General features: G+C 38.0%; 1 protein-coding gene across 2 annotated transcripts in view; it reads left to right on the forward strand.

The window, feature by feature from the left end:
• EXOC4 (exocyst complex component 4) overlaps window positions 1-17,742 on the forward strand; it is an 843,793-nt gene that overhangs the window by 776,444 nt on the left and 49,607 nt on the right. For both annotated transcript variants that reach the window (XM_061198739.1, XM_061198740.1), the window contains 2 exons: window positions 7,388-7,566; window positions 10,449-10,608. In XM_061198739.1, coding sequence (XP_061054722.1) covers window positions 7,388-7,566; window positions 10,449-10,608 — 339 coding nt within the window. The remainder of the gene's footprint in view (window positions 1-7,387; window positions 7,567-10,448; window positions 10,609-17,742) is intronic.

Consider the following 17,742-nt stretch of genomic DNA (forward strand, 5'->3'; position numbering starts at 1 on the left):
TCAGGCAGGGAGGGGCACTCACGAGGTCCTGAGACAAAACCAAACTGGCAGCTTTGAGGAACAGAGAGGAATCCAGTATGATTGTAGCCCGGTGAATAAGGAGGTGGGGAGGAGTGGAAGAAAAGGTAAAGAGGCCGGCTGGAGCCTGATCACGTGGGGTCATGGAGCCCGACTCATTATAGGGTCTTACAGACCACGTGAAGAGTTCAGATTTTATTTTTTTTATTGAAGTGTAGTTGATTTACAGTGTTGTGCCATTCTCTGCTGTACAGCATGAGTTCATATTTTATTCGAAGTGCATCAAGAAGCTATTAGAAGGTTTTAAGCAAGGGGGAGGTATTCATTCATTCATTCACTCATTCACATTTTTAAAAGATCACTCTGGCTGTTGTATGGAAAAAAAATTGCAGGGAGAAATATGAATGGAAGCAGAGGGGGATCAGTTAAGACCAGATATGAGCACCAGAATGACAGAGGTGAAGGTGTGAGAAGTGTTGGATTTGGGACATGTTCTCAAGGTAGAGCTGATTTATTGATAGATTGGATTGGATGCAGGACTGGTGGCAGTGAGAGAAAGAAAGGACTCCAGGAAAACCACAGCTTTGGGGCCAGGACTCCAGGGAGACCACAGAGCAAAACTATGTGGATGCCAAGACCATTGAGTGAGGTGAGAAAGACAGAGGGACTGAGAAAGGTTGGGGGAGGGGTAGAAATCAAGAATTCCGTTTTGGTGATGTTTGGTTTGAGATGCTTATTAGACATCTGGGTGCCAATGTCAAATAGACAGTTGGATATATAGTTTTGAAACATCAGGATCAAAAACCTCAGGATCCGAAAGTGTATAGTAATACGTTTTCTTTTGTATTACTGTGAGACATTATTAAAGTTGATAGAGTATTGCCTTTTTGTTTCGAGTCTTTAGTAGATTTAGGTTTTAAAAATGTAAATAGGATTTTGGTTCGTATGTTTGGACTCCTGTTAGAACTTGGCGATCTTGCAGGTGTGCTCAGGCAAAGCTTAATTGCTAATGTATTGTTGATGTCACTTCTTTTGTATGCTGCTTGCTTTTTTCATTCTTCATTATCTTGTCCAGTGAGTTACTTCTTTATTGCTTGTGAAGACCTTTGAGTAGGGCAACTGAAGTAGCATTGTAGATTTGGAGTCTATTTTACTCAGCATTATTTCTGATCTTATTTCTTACATTCAGTTGTTGAGAAATAAAGACTTTTCCTCTATGATTTCTGATTTGTTTTATGATAAGCTTTAGATTTGTTTTCTATTTATTTACAAGCTGACAGTGAAATAAATTGGGTATTTTCTGTGAATAAGATAAACACAATCGACGGGGGGAAAAAAAACACCCAGTAACACTCTGATGCCTCTGTTACCTGGGTTGCATAGAAAAACAAGGGAACATCAAATTAATTACTATCACAGCTCCTGGAATTTATGCCATTGGTTGTGTGGGTTCACGGTGTGTTCTTCATTTGGAATTATCAGCTTGTAGTGTAGTTAATTCCAAGTGGCATACTTTCAAGGCATCTTTGCCTTACTCAAAGGTCTTTGAGTAAGATCTTTTCAATCCTTGACCTCTATCCTGCCCTTTTTATTTTTGTACATATTGGCAGTACTGTTCTCAATAATGCCAAACATATTTTAGTCATTGTTTATTAACTTTACAAGAAACCATTCAATGCTGTAACACCTATTGCTATATCTCCTTCATCATTAGTTTAAAAACAGAAAAAGATCATTTTAAGAATAAATAACAAAAAAAGACTGAGTTTTAGAGTCCTGGATGCAGAATTATCTTTCCCTGACTTTAAATGAAAACACTAAACATGTTTATTTTTTCCAAATTAAATTTCCTTATGTCTTCATTTAACATGGTTTCAACATTCAGGTTGCTTTCCTATGAATGTGCTCCGGATTGATTGTCTTTGTTCCTGTTCAAGTATGGTACAAAAAACTAGACAGAACACTCCATATACGGCTCAGATAGTGAATGTTGACACATTTTATTCATTCCTTGTCACAGTAACAAGCTTTTGTTTGTTTCTACAGTTGATGATAGAAAATGAATAAGGAAAATCTCAAATAAATCATTACTGTAGTTGTCCAAAGCTAGAATAGAGGAGATGGCTAAGTGCTCTGGGCACCCACAGTGGGTGACTGTGGAAGAAACCATTAGCACATAGAAGGCAGGAATCAGGTGTGCCTCCTTCACTGCTCTGGCTCCAGGACCTGGAACAGTCCTGCTGCATAACAAGCGCTCAGTGACTCTCAAGAATTAGCTGGTTTGAAATCAAACCCAGATAAAGTAAGTGTGGGTTCCCCAAACAAAACCTGTTGCTCATTAAAGAAAATGAATTGGTTTGGAGATCGTTTTCACTTGGCAGTCCATGACATGTATTTAAGAGGTACAAAGACTGCATGGCCAGCATCATCCTTGTCATCATCATCAGCTAAGGTTTGTGTTGTTCCCATCCCACTGTAAAGGAGAATTAGAACTTAGGCCCTGTGGTCCAGGAGCTGGTACAATGAAGAAGTGGCTAGTTAGGCACTGTCTCTGGCACTTTTACCCAAGAAGCCACTATAATAAGAGAGCACAGATAGAATAGACAAAAAAACTTAATGGGAAAAAATTAATGGGGAAAGCTAGCAAGTCCAGAACAACTTCAAATGCCAAAAATTTGTCTTATTCCCTCAAATATTTTATATCCATAGCCCATCTTTTTCTTTAACATTGTTAAAGTTAAAACCAAAAAGGGTTCTCCCTGCCTGTGTGTCTATCCACACGTACTCTTTTTCCTCCTAATAAACACTTTACTTGTTTCACTAAAAAAAAAAAAAAAAAAAAAAACCGAAAATAGTTCTCAAATCCAGTAGGTTCTGTGTTGAAGGACCCATCCAAAGAGCATGTGACATTTTACCTGTGTCACTGTAGGTCACATTTAACCACTAAGCAGTGCTTTTTTACAGTTTGAAGCATAAGGCATGTTACACCCCCAAGAGATGAAAGACATGGTGAGACCATTAAAAATTGTTGAGGTCTTTTTTTTTTCTATTTGAACTTTAGAAGAAGAAAATTAAGTTGCAATTTGAGTCTAAAATGCTAAGAATGTCACCTTTATCAGCTGATTTCTCTCGCCATCAGGAGGGTTCTAAGTGGGTTGAACAGTAACTGCCTGCTGCTGTTGGTATCCTAAGTGTGCACTTTCTGAAAATCAACCATCCCGCTGTGTAATCAGCAATATTTGCAGAAAACCTTAATGCCAAAGTTGTATTAAGGTCAGCAACAACATGCCAGAATTCAAAAGAAAAAGAAAGAAAAACTTTTTCTGAATTTGACATTTGCCAATGACTTTTAATTTCTTTTCATCTCTGATCATTTTGGGAGAGGAAGATAATATCTTAGAACAGTTTTTGTCTCTCCTCTCTGCCACTCACTTCAGGATCTCATAAGCACTCACCTCCAATTCATAGTAATTTCCTAAGTAGTCTTTACTTCTAATTTCTACCATTCTCCACCATTAATTCACCCTTTATACTGTGCAGAGTCATCTTGCCAAAGCTTATATCTGATTATATAATTTCACCTCTTAAAATCCTCTTAAGACTCCCTGTGACTTCTCACATAAAGTCCAGAGTCCTTAGATGACCTCAGAGCTTATGATGACCTGGCCCCTGCCCATCTCCCCAAGCTCACCTCATGCCTCTGTCATGTGATCTGTATGTACTAAAAGGAACTTCTGGTCATTCCTTAAAACTGTCCTCCAAAAAAAAAAAAAGAAAAAGAAAAAAAAAAACTGTCCTCATTCACACCCTCATGCCTTTGTATTGATATATGGTCTGCCCATCGTCTGAGGTTGTAATGTCTATAATTTACTGTAAAAATACTGTAGCATTAATGGCTTGATTTTATTTTCAACTAAGAGTTACTTAGTTTAAATTTCAACCACAGTAGCAATCAGTTTCCCCAGGCATGAATCCCACTCCAGGGTTGATCAACTTTCATTATATCAAAAATGTCACATTCTGGAGGGACTGCAACTGATGCCGTTGCTGGTATCCTGATCAAAACCATATACTTTAATAATTAGCACATGAATGTCAGAATGAGTTTTTATTGGCAAAATTAATCATTAGTTGATTAGCAGCTGTTAAGGTGATCACCTATCATGAAAATGAACTGGTAGTCAAGATACCTGGATTCCCTTCCATGAGCAGGTTATAAAAATATAGCACATCCTGTGCAAAACTTAGCTTAAAATGGATCATAGCTCTAAATGTAAAGCCTCAAACTATAACACTCCTAGAAGCAAATATAGGAAGAAATCTTTGTAACTTTGCTTGGGCAAAGATTTCTTAAAGCTGACCCCCAGAGTTACCATCCATAAAAGAAAAAACTGATAAATTAAACTTCATCAAAATTTAAAACAATTCTTTGAAAGGCATTGTTAAGATGAAAAGACGAGCCAAAGATTGGGAGAAAATGTTTACAAAATGCATGTCAACTTGTATCCAGCATATATAAAGAACTCTCAAAAGTTAATAATAAGAAAACAAGTCAATAAAAAAATTAGGCAAATGATGTGAACACAAACATATATGGATGGCGGGACTTTCCTGGCAGTCTGGTGGCTGGGACTTCGCCTTCCAATGTGGGGAGTGTGGATTCGATCCCTGGTCAGGGAGCTGGGATCCCACATGCCCCTTGGCCAAAAATACAAAGCATAAAACAGAAGCAATATTGTAACAAGTTCAATAAAGACTTTTAAAAATGGACCAAAAAAAAAAAAAAATCTTAAAAAAAAAAAAAGATGTAGGATGGCAGATAAACACATGAAAATATGTCCAGCATCATTAGTCACTAGGAAAATGCAAATTAAAACCACAATGAGACACCACTATACATCTATTAGAATGACTTAAAAAAATTTTTTTTAAATTGATAAGCACTTGAGGACATTATCCTAAGAGAAATAAGCTGGACAAAGAAAGACAGCTACTGCATGGTATCACTTATATGTGGAATCTTTTTTTAAAAAAATCACAGAAACAGAGTAGAAAAGTGGTGGCTGGAGGATGAGGGAAATAGGAAGTGGCTGGTAAAAGGGTACAAATTTCAGCTCTAAGATAAATAAGGTCTGAGGATCTAATGTAAACCAGAATGACTGTAGTTGATAACACTGTATTGTATAATTGAAATTTGCTGAGAGAGTAGTACTTCATGTTCTCATTGTTATAAAGCAGAAACTAACACACCATTGTAAAGCAATTATACTCCAATAAAGATGTTAAAGAAAAAAAGGCTAAATATGTGAGGTGATGGATGTGTTAATTAACTAGATGAAGGGAATCCTTTCACAGGGTGTACATATATCAAATTACCATGGCATACCCTAAATATCTTATAATTTAATGTCAATTATACCTCCATAAAGCTTAAATTAAAAAAAAAAAACTGACAGCAGTAAGTGCTTTTGATGATGTGGAGCAACTGGAACTCTTGTACATTGGTAGTAGGAAAGCAAAATAGCACAGCTGCTTTGGAAAACAGTTTGGCAGTTTCTTATAAAATTCAACGTATACTTACCATATGACGCAGCAATCCCACTTGTAGATATTTACCCAAGAAAAGGGAAGTTTTATATTTACACAAAAACCTACACACGAAGCAGCTTTATTCATAATCACCCCAAACTAGAAACAACCCAGATGTTAGCTGGTGAATGGTTAAATTGTAGCACATCCATATGCAGGAGACCACTCAGCAATAACAAGGAATGAACAGCAACATGGATAAATCTCAGATTGAAAGAAGCCAAACCCCAAAGGCTACATGCTGTATGATTGCATTTATATGGCATTCTGGAAGAGACAAAACTGTGGGGACTGAAAATAGAGCTGTGGCTGCAAGAGCCTTGGGGTATAAGAAGGGGTTGACTTCAAGGGTGGCACAAGGGAATTCTGGAGGTGATGGTATTGTGCTATAATTTGATTATGGTGATGCTTATACAACTGGTTGCATTTGTCAGAATTCATAAAACTGTACACTAAAACGGGTGAATTTACTGTTTGTAAATTATCTGTCAATAAACCTGACTTAAAAAAAGAAAAATTATGGTTAAGCCTATAGTTGCATCATTAGGGATGATGCCCAAGGCTGTGGCCATTTGTTTAGGAATATTTCTCATTACCTGATGCCAACTCTAAGCATAACAGAATCCTGACTCTGAATTGTCATTATGTCTACTTCCAGTCAACCTTCCATGTCAAGATCAGACAGAGCACCTAAAACAATCACTAAGCTTACAGAACAACCTGTTTCAACTATGCCTGCCAATGGATGGTGCAGGGGTTTTGTATGTTTGTTTTTAATAAATACCTGTATGAGTGGTAGAATTATTTGGTCTGAAACGTCTTTCATTACAGCTTAATACAGAGGTTATGGAGTAGCCAATCCTTACCCATCTCAGAGTTCCTTGGCAGTTGGTGATACCTACCAAAAAGAACCTAAGAATTTTACATTATCAGAATGACTTGGGGCATTTCAACATAGGAATGTACTCCTTCCTCAAGCTCACTCAGATATGTCCTCTATGACAGGCATCACCTCCTGTTCTGAACCTTTCCTCTGCAAACTTCCATGGCACCCTGGGTACACATGCTTCTGAGTGAGAAACTGTCATCGTTTGGTCATTTTTTTCTCGGTCATTCCCAATAGGCTGTGGAGTCTTTAATGGCACAAACTGTGTCTTACATTCCCAGGGCCTAGCACAATTTCTAACACACTCATACATGTTCAGTAAGTGTTTTGGTTAAGTAATAGATTAACAATAATAAATATAATATTGCCAGCCCCTGTGCTCTATACTCTTTCTATGTAGTAGCTCCTCGGAGCACCTTATGAGGTATGTGTTTTTATCATCCCCATTTCACAGATAAGGAAACTGAGGCCTAGAGAGAGAAAGTAACTTGCCTGAAGTCACATAGCTAATAAATGGCAATAGACACCAAAGTTTCAAAGATCTGTGACCTCTGCCTCTCATTTTCACTACAACAGTATCTGCTTGAAAGAGATAATGCTTTTCACTCTATGCAAACAATCTTGTCGTGGAAAGGATTTTAGAGCTCATCTACTCCTCACCCCCCCCCCGATGTGTGGATTAAACAAGCAAGGATCACAGAAGCTGACTTGCTTGAGATCACTCAGTTTTTCTATAGAATAATTTAGAAGGCTTTCTGGTGAAAAGGGGGAGGGATACATAAAAATTTACAGGGCCACTGCTGTCTTAAATTTTTGGGTGCTCTGTCACAAGAAGATGGTTATTTTCTTCAGAAAGTTATTACTAACTGCTTTCCCCATCTCTCTCCCTTTCAGGGTTCACTGTTTCCACTATCTCATCCCTCTTGCAAAGGAGGGGAACTATGCCATTGTCGCTAACGTGGAAAGTATGGATTATGACCCTCTGGTGGTCAAGCTCAACAAAGACATCAGCGCCATTGAGGAGGCCATGAGTGCCAGCCTCCAGCAGCACAAGTTCCAGTATATATTTGAAGGTCAGACCCTGCCTCTGTCCCTGGGAGTTTGGGAGGAAGGAAAGCTGAAGGTTTTCCTGATTTTCTCTATTACTGAAGTTCAAAACTTGTAGGAAAAGGTTGTTGATTTTTTTGTTTGTTTTTCCTTTTGGATTAAAGCTGCAGTACCTAGCTTCCGCGTGTGTGGCTTCGTAGGCAACACTATGGCTTCCATCTGCGCCTTCTTGATAAGGAGATTTAATCCGAGATAAGGCAGATGGCAGACAGGCTGCCTCCTTGACATGCTGCTCGTGAGAGCTGGGTAAATGTGTGGAGTGGACCACAGATTAACTCAAGAGGAGCTCATAAAGGAAAAAGAAACACACACACACCATACAGAGACAACCCTGAAAGATCCCCTCATTGGCTAAAATTATCACTGGAAGGGGAAGTTTTCTCTCAGAGGATGAATTGTTGTCTGAAAAAAACAGAAACCTCTGATGAGCAGCAGTTTTAAGAAGGCTGCATCCATAAATGCCTTCAGGGTCAAGCAAGTAAGGAAGGGTGTGAAAGACGGTACTTTCCAAAGGCATTCGCCTTCAACATTTAAAACAATGCACCGCCAGCCAAATCATTTTCATGATGAATTCCTCCAAAGGACCCCTTTTAGGATTTCCAATTTATCCCCTTTTTTTCTTGTTTTGCTTGGTTTATATGTAGACTTGGGGGCCAGAAGTATCTGTGGCATCTCACAGAATTGAGCCAGTGTTATTTAAAACAATTAAGAAGGTATTTAGTGCAAAGGATTGTGGCAGCCTGAAGATGGAAAGAGAGTGTCAATGCATGACCATGTCTTGCTTTATGAAATGGTTCTGTTCTAGCAAATGTGGACCCCCTGCCCCCTAAAAAAATCCCATTTTCCCATTAAATTATAGTGATGGAGATCTGTTCTGAAGGGGAATATCCCTAAAAGACTTTAGCCAGAAAGTGTGAGAAGGTTAGCTATTAGTCAGCCCCATGGCACTGTGAATTGGAGACTGCAGCAATACTCTGTAGCTTGACGGTACAGGGCGCATCTAAGAAATCACTTTCCTGCCTACGCAGAATTCCCTTCGGGCTCTTGACAGTGGCTCTTCCAAGCCCCACATATCAACATTCACATCCCAGAGGTTTCCTCTCATTTTGACCAGACATTTCTTAGCATCTAATTCTGCTGGGCAGCAACATCTTGAGATACAGGTATAATCCTCTGACATAGAAGAGATTTTAACTAAAAAAAAAAAATCATAAATTTGAGGATTCCTATTTAAAAAGCTGGCTATCCCTCTGTGATATCACTTTCTAAATTCAAAAGGCATAACATTGAGTTTCCCAAGTTGGGGAGGTGGCAGTGGTCTCAGTCTTCTTGGTGTGTCAAGAAGGAGTATTTTATTTTATTATTTTTTTAAGGAGTAATTTAATCACAGATATTGTTTAGAATTCCTGATGTATAGTGATAATACAAAGCAGACCAACTTTTAATTGGTTTTTTATTATAATTGCTTATACTTAATTGGTATATGCATTTATTTATTTCTTTATTATTCTCTACAAGCATTGCATTGCCTCATAGCCTACACGTAGGGCAGACCACACTAAAGCACTGCAGAACAAAATTCTGCGTGAAGTTCCGGGCTCAGGAGAATCACAGCAAAATAACCTATAGAGATGTTTCACATAAACTGTCTTGCTTTAAATGTAAAATCCATGTGTGTGTTTCTTTCCCTTCGAGTGAAAAGCTTTTTACTTCACTTTCAAATAGTAGCACATACACGCGAATCTGTGGTCTTGAAGCAACACTGGGTGAGTGTAGCTGAAGCAAGAGACACTGCCTTCTCCTGTCCTTTTTCTATATTTATCCGAATCAAGGGAAAACTCATTCTGAAGACAGAAGGAGCCATTGACCCTGAAATTACGCCCTGAGACAGAAATAGTAGACCGCTTGTGACTAGTCAGACTAACTTTAGAATTCTGGGGAGAACATCTTGCCAGAGTCCAACTTTGTAAGAATAAGAGAAAAAGAAGGAAGAGAGGTTTACTTATTTCCAAGTATTTAGAATTAAAGTCTAACTTCTAAGAATGGTAACCCACATGTGCCTCGGGTTGTTCTGAACCAGCATTCCTCAACTTCATTACCTAGGGTAACCTGAATGGGACCTCTTAGTTTGTTGACGTACTACCCAGCTCTTTGCTGAATTTCATAGACCTTAAGACAGTCCTTTGGTGATGAGAACAAATCACTTACGAGACCCCAGAGAAGTGCACAGGTGTCTTGTAGGAACTCCACAGTTAATGCATGATCTGCTTTTCCTTTGCACTTTGTTTCTGATTACATTCTCTCCAGTTACTACTTTAGAAGTATACTCCATTGTCAGTGTTGAGGTGTAGTAACATTCATGCCAAAAGCCCATTTTCTTATTTTTACTTATGTAGGTTGCCAATCAACTTTTGAGCCAAAAGTACACCCCTACCTGTTTTGTAGGAGGAAAAGAAGACCAAACAGATCATCATATTTACATGTGTTCTTCTCTGCTTTAAAATAACTGTACAGAAAAACAAGAGTTCTATGCACTTCAGTAGTTTAAAACAACCTGGCATGTACTCTGAGCCCTGCCGTGGTGGCTTTAACTGTATGTGGCAGTGCTGGAGCTGCAGATATACCAGGTTTTTTGCCAGCAGAAAGTCTCCCCATTTGTAACTACTTGGGCACTGTCTAAATACTCTGAAATCATTGTAAGATCAGCTGGTCCAACCATCAGAAATAAGTTTTCCTTGGTCATTTAAATTTTCTGAGCAGTAGAAGAGAGAAATCCTGTGTTGGTTTATGCAAGGTGGCACTAATCTGTCTTCTCTTTCCTCCCCACTGCCCTGTGCTGATCCCTCAGGCCTAGGACACCTGATCTCCTGCATCCTTATTAACGGCGCCCAGTACTTCAGGCGCATCAGTGAGTCTGGCATCAAGAAGATGTGTAGGAACATTTTTGTCCTTCAGCAGAATTTGACCAATATCACCATGTCTCGGGAGGCAGACCTGGACTTTGCAAGGTAGGAGGAAAGATTGGGCTCAGTTCCTGTACCAAAGCCAAGGCCTCATTGTCTATCAAGTCATTTTTAAAAATGGGTTCTTAGTACTTAAAAACTTAATTTAAAAAAAAATGAAACAGAAGTGATGGATATTAATTAAACTTATTGTGATGATCATTTCACAATATATGCATATATTGAATTATTATGTTGTACATCTGAAACTAATATGTCAATTATACCTCAATTTCAAAAAAGGAAAAAAATGGAACAAATAGATGTACTTTGGTTATAGAGAAGGTAATTCTCTAAAATTCTATTGGATGTTTAACAACTCTTAAACAGGTAATTTTTCCTATTGTCTAACCTAAGTTCTTTTACTACAGAACTTTATAGTAACTTTATTTTCTAATTGTAAAAGTAATATATGCTCATTGCATAAAATATGTAACATAAAATACAAAGAAGAATATATAAACATTAGTCATAAACTTTTAATCTAGAGACTATGATATTTGATACACTTTCTCCTGGTTTTTGTACATGTGCTGTGTGTCTAGGTGAGTTTTCTCATGGGCATGCATATCATTTCTCTTTACAAAGTTGTTAATGGGTTTTTTACTCATTTAATTGTGTTTTCCTATATCAATAATAATCTGTGAAAGCATGGTTTTTCCCATATCCATTAATATCCCTTGAAAGTATTATTTTTAACACCTGAACAAATGTTCCATGGAGTAAGTAAACCATAATTTATTTATCTAAGTATATGCAGATTTGTAGACATTTGGGTCTTTTACATTTTCTCTCATCCTAAATAACGTGTTGAATGTATTTTTACATGAATCTGTTTCCTCATCTCTTCTATCTTTCCCAGTTGAAACCCATCCCCCCTTCTTTTTTTCATTGGGGAGAAAATGGTTACTCATCACTATTCACACTGTTCCTTTATGTAATTGAAGGTTCTTTTTTTAATAGCATTTTCACTTTCTCTTTTCTAGGGTTGCTGATCTCAGTTTTTAGTGTTTCCTTATAATACACTTTTTCAAATACAAGAGTTAATTTTATTCTCACTTCATATGGTATCAACACTAGCCATACCTTTCTTAAATCAGTGGACCTTTGGAGCTTTAATGAAAACTTAAGTTTTGAACAGGATGGATGATGATTATGGTGTTGGTGCTTTATTGACGATTATACCTAGATGAATTATTCCATGAACTCCTTTATGGCTAGGAAGTCTTTTGTTTTTAATAGTCCAGAATGCTCCTACCTAATAATTAGTATTTCTGTGTTTTTTCACTTGATTTTTTGATTCTTGAAGAAGTTCAAGAAAATTTGAAATAATTCTTGAGACACTTAAAGGGATGATGAAATGTTATATTACTTTGACAATTATTAAGACATCTATGCTAGAATCTTTGTTTTGAAATCGTGTAACCATGTATCTTCACTTTTAACCTGTCTTCTCCAATCTATCACTCCATTTGTTCCACTGCTACCCTGTTGTTCTGCTTTTCTGTCCTCCTTCCCTGTCTTTTTCTTTCTATTTGTGTGTGTGTTCATTAAATTCCCTATTTTAGGCTAAATTTGTTGGAAAGCGTGCCTTGCTCAGATTAGGGAAACCAGGTGTGACTGAATGCTGCATTTATTTGGTCTCTCTGATGGGGAGTGATCTCATTATTGAATTAGTCTATTCATAATAACATTGACAAGGGGAAGATAAAAACATGGAGGCCTGAGGGATACAGAGAAGCATTACTAATTCTCTGAGGAATATAATTCTTAAATTCAATCATCCTTTTTTTAAATGTTTTTTTTTTAATTTAGCTGAAATAAGTAAATTAACACAGCTTTTGGCAGACAGTATGGGGCCCGAACACATAGTAAAAACACTAGCATCTGAATAATGAAATGTTGACTGGGCAGTATTGAGGTTGGCATCGATGGGCTGTATACCAGCAAAGCAGTTCTTCAGCAAAGCCATGCCTTTCACAGTTGGATTTGGGAGTGGTATCCAAGGAAGTGGGGATAAGCTGAAATGTGACCTCTTGGGAGAGGTACTGCTATTACTACTCTTAATGGATTATGAGAGGAGATAGGCTAGCTTAAGTATATAGCATTGGATGATTCTGTCCTGATCCCAGCTCAAAAGACACATCTTTACTAGACTTGTAAGCTCCAGGAAGCCCAGATTTTTTCTGTTTCCTCGGTGCATGGACCAGAGTAAGTGCTCATTTTGTGTATTGGATGAATGACTAGGTATCAAATCAAGGCTTCTTTTTCTGGTAAAGAACTTGGATAATGACAAAGTTTAGTTTATCTTTAATGCCCTGAACGTTTTAACCAGCTGACGTGGGTCAGTTTTCTTACTGGCTTATGAGAAACAGAGCATCTCCCTTGCAATTCTTTCTTTGTAGAGAGTAAGTGTTACAAAAAGGAATACTACATCCCTACTATTCATAGTCTCTTTCTCCTTCATTTTCTCTCGCTCTCATACATACACATAAACACACTTCATAGCCTTATTTTTTTCTGTTCTTGTTTTTGGTAGGGACAGGTATTATGAAATGGGCTCCATCAATTCTACTGAATGTGAAGCTATGTAAAATAAATATAACAGCGATACCAAAATAGCCAGAAATAATAGACTGTAGCAGCAATGTGTCTCAGCATTCCTTAAGCAATGTCTAATCAAGCATAGACAGCATCTGTATTTCCAGCAAATCTCTATAGGAATGTTATCTTCTAACACAGTAATTAATCACTAGTTGCCATGTGTCAGAAAACTTATTTAACAAGAAGTTGCAAGGCTCTTGTAGTTTTTTACTTTCATAGCCTTCCTGGCCAGTGGAAAATAGAACACTCCTTCCATAATAAAGAAATGAGAGATCTGGACTGATTCCATTTATGCTGACTCTTTTACTCAGCGGTATTGTTGAGTAGTGGTAAACCACTACTCAGTGGTATTGTTGAGTTGTCTCTTTTTTCATACACAGCTTTGCTCCAACTAATCTCTAATAGGGATAAATCTTGGGTAAGCAAAGGATCAAGATAACCTATAACATGACCAGAATTGCAGAGAGACCCCGTCCCCTATGGTAATTTTCTCTGCTATGGTTTTGACCCTTTTGACCCAACCGCTGATTTTTCAGACTCAAAAAGAGGCTTTGTCCTGGAAAATCACTACAGACTAACTAGAAAGTAGAAGGCCTCTAGGAGCGTGCTCTTTAGTTGCCTTCATCAGAGATCATCTTACCCTGAGCTGTCCTGTGCTTCGAAGCAACCCAGGAGTCCAGGAGTAACGGGAGACGTCTGAATGGGCACTGAAGTCCCCAGGGTGGATCTGGCAATCTCTGTAGTTCAGGTGAAGCCATTATTGAACAAAAAAATAAATCCCAGAGTTTTCTTCCTAGTACTTCCATCTCTTCCCCCATTCTCCCTTTTGTATCTGTCTCTCTCATTACAGTTGCCTCTCTTTTCTCCTTTCTCTCTCCTGTTGCCTCTATTATCTCTCCTTGATTTTGTGGTCCTTTTGGTTTTCTTTAGACTGGTATCTCTCATTCTTTAATCTGACACAGATAAGGAAATGAAAGCTAAGGTTCAGGAAGTGGTAAGGTTCTAACACATAAGAAAGCTTCCTCATCCTTTTATTCATTCATTCAACAAATATGTATTGAGCGTGCATTCTCTCTAGGTCCTGCCCTTGTGGAATTTACATTATTGAGGGCAAGACAGACAAACAAATAGGTAAAATACAAAGTATGTCAGATGATGATAATACATGCTATGGTGAAAAATTAGACATAAGAAGGAGAATAGAGTGTGCCAGGGTATAATGAAGGTAATCTGCGATTTTCAAGTGTTCATGGAAGTCCTTAATGAGATGGTAGCATTTGAGGAAAGACCTAAAGGAAGAGTAGGAGCAAGCCATGTGGATATCTAGATGAGCTTACGAGGAAGGGAGCTCTAGGAGCAAAGAACTAGAGGGAGGCATATATTAAGCATTTAAAGAACAGTAGAAAGGCCAGTATGGCTGAAGTGAATGAACAAGCAAAGAGTAAGAGATGAAGTCAGAGGTTTAATCTAAGAAACTGAGATCTCGAAGACCATTATAATAACATTGACCTTAACTCTGAGTGAGGTAGGAAGCTGTTGGAGGGGTGGGGACAGAAGAATGCCATAATATGACATATCATAAAAGAATCGCTCTGGCTGCTATGTTGAAAATAGACGATTTTCCATTTTTCCTGAGGAGGGGAGGTTACAGACAAGGGCAAAAACAGAAGGATCTGTTAGAAAACTATTGCAATAATCTGGGTGAAAGATATTGGTGATTCAGACCAAGATGGTAGGAGTGGAGAGGATGAGAAATCGTCAGATTAGGATATATTTTAAAAGTAAAGATGACAGGATTTGCTGAGGGATTGAAGTGAACAGATGCCCCCAAGTTTTTTGTTCTGAGCAGTTCAAAGGATGGAATTTTCATTTATTGAAATTGAGCCAGACCATGGGAAAGGCAGGTTGAGTTGAGGGGGTGGGCTAAGGGGGCAAATACAAAGGGGCTTTCAAGAGTTTGGATTTAGAAATACGAAGTTTGAGATACCTATTAAACACCTAAATAGAGGTAAAGAAGACAGAGCTGGATATACAAATCTAGAGCTCAGGAAAGAGGTGTAGGCTGGAAATAGGAGTTTGGGATTTGTTAGCATATAGATGGGATTTTAAAGCCATGAGACAGAGTGAGAGGTGAGATCTCAATGAGAACACAAGTAGAGGGAAAAGAAGGCTGACCAAGAATTGGTCCTTGGGTCCTCCACTGTGTAGATGTTGGAATACTGGAGAAGAACCAGCAAAGGAACCTGAAAAGGAGCAGCCAGTGAAGCAGGAAAATAACCAGGAGAGGTTTGTGTCCCAGAAGTGAAGAAAATGTTTTAAGAGGAGAGTGTCTTCATCTGTGTCAAATGCTGCTGGTAGGTTAAATTAGCTCAGGATAGAAAATCAGCCCCTCGTGGACTTGATAAGAGACCTGCATTCCTTTTTTTTTTTTCCTGGATGTTAATTAGATTTATTGTGGTGATCATTTCACAATATATACAAATATTGACTCGTGTTGTACACCTGAAACTAATATAATGTTATATGTCAATTATAACCCCAATAAAAAATCACTCTCTCTATATATATAGATATAGATACATGTGTATATACGTAATATAGTTTTATGTACACACATCCATTTAGTTCTGTTTCTTTGGAGAATGCTGAAGAATACAGGCAGTCACATTTTGTATTTTTAGACTCCTCCTGAGAGAAGGTTGGCCATTCCTCAATATTCCATTGTTTTCCATGTTCCAGTGTTTACTGCACTGGTTTTCCATGTAGATTTCAGAATATCTTGGTTGGAAAAAAAAAAGATATTACTCTGTGTGTGTGTGTGTGTGTGTGTGTGTAAACATAAGCCGTTCATATACAGAGAATTTTTCCAATGTAAAGGATCTTCATTATATTTAAACTGATACTCTTTTATGTACATCTAGAATACTCCCACCTGTTAGCTGTTTTCCTTCACTTTTGGTCAGTAATCCTTTTCTTGGCTAGTTTGCTGACGTTTTCCATCTAAGATATGCCACAAGATTGATGGCCTCAAACCTTCAACTTCAGCTTTCCTCCTTTTGCAAGTTAGGATTGGGTTTGGGTCAACTCTGGGTCAAAAATATATTAGGTTAGTCTTTTCAGATTGTGTTTAGATCCATATATCAAGAACATACTAAAATTGAGATGGCTTCCTTGGCTGCCCTCTCAAACCATTCGACCTTTTAAGATTCTTTTTCCAGTTTTGGTTTCCTCTTTGCACTCTGCCTATACAGTTTCTGTTGAAAGTGCTGCAAGAAATCATTTCTTAAAACCTCAAAGCCCTACACTTATTTCATTTTTTAAAATTTCTTTTTTATTCCAGAAAACAAAGTGCTGCAAACAATTCTGGGGCACTTAGGTAGTAGTATGTTAGCAAGAACACTGTGGTGGGAGTCAAACCACTCTTAAGGTGCTAGAGTCCTAGCTTGGAGCTGTGTTACTTTGGGTAAATCACTGAACTTCTCTGATGAAAATTGCACTGCCTACCTTAATGGAACTCAGGAACAGATGATATTGGATTTGGAAAATTAATTTGTAAGCTGTCAGTGAATATCAAAGTGTATTAAATTTTTCTTTATTTCCTAAATAAATGGTACTTGATTTGTAGTCCCCTATCTACCACTTCCCATTTTCACATTAAATCAAAATTATAATCTCTTATATCCTTGGTGTTGGATAGTGAATAGACATACTGAAACCTCTAAGCATATTTGGAGACCTGCATTCCTTTATCTGCCCTATACAACTTACCTAGTGTAGGAACAAGCTTCAAATGTATTTGGGAAAAGCTGCTCACTCCTCAATTCCATGGTAGGGTCTGAAGCATTCAGGGCAAAACAAAAATGCAATTAGAGTGATTCTAGTGTGAGGTATAAAAGACCAAATTGGCAGCCTCTCTTTTCTCATTGAATGGTTACTAAGAAAGCCCTGCTCTTCCCAGCATAGGTACTCATCATCTATTTCCCATGATGTAGCAGAGTTGTGATCACTCTTAGAGGGATACTAACCAAGTGATTTTGTTTTTAATGATGGGCACTCTCTGCTTCTAGGTGCCCCACCCCTCTCTAGCCCCAGTCCCTCTTCCAGCAGCTCCAGGTTAGCTTTGAAGCTGTTCTATATATGCTGACTTAACCAGTGAAGCTCTATATCTCCCATGTATAGTGCCCATACTGTGAAGCAGGAACATCTCCACAGAAGACACCAGAAAAATCTCAGTGGTAGAGAAGGAACCATTTGGTACCTGGGGACCAAAAGAGAAAAAAAATCTTACCTGAACTGCCACCTCTGAACATAGGTTTATATGGAGAAGTACAGTACACCAATATTTGTTTAACTCAATAAGAGATTGAATCAAGAAAGTGAAAGACAGCCAATAGAGTGGGAGGAAATATTTGGATATCATATATCTGATAAGGGACTCATATCCAGAATACATAAAGAACTCTTACAACTCAATAATACAAAAACAAATAATCTAATTAAAGACTAGATAAAGATACCTCAGTAGCAATGAGCATA

This window comes from Eubalaena glacialis, chromosome 8 (assembly GCF_028564815.1).
Source record: "Eubalaena glacialis isolate mEubGla1 chromosome 8, mEubGla1.1.hap2.+ XY, whole genome shotgun sequence".
Taxonomy (NCBI): domain Eukaryota; kingdom Metazoa; phylum Chordata; class Mammalia; order Artiodactyla; family Balaenidae; genus Eubalaena; species Eubalaena glacialis.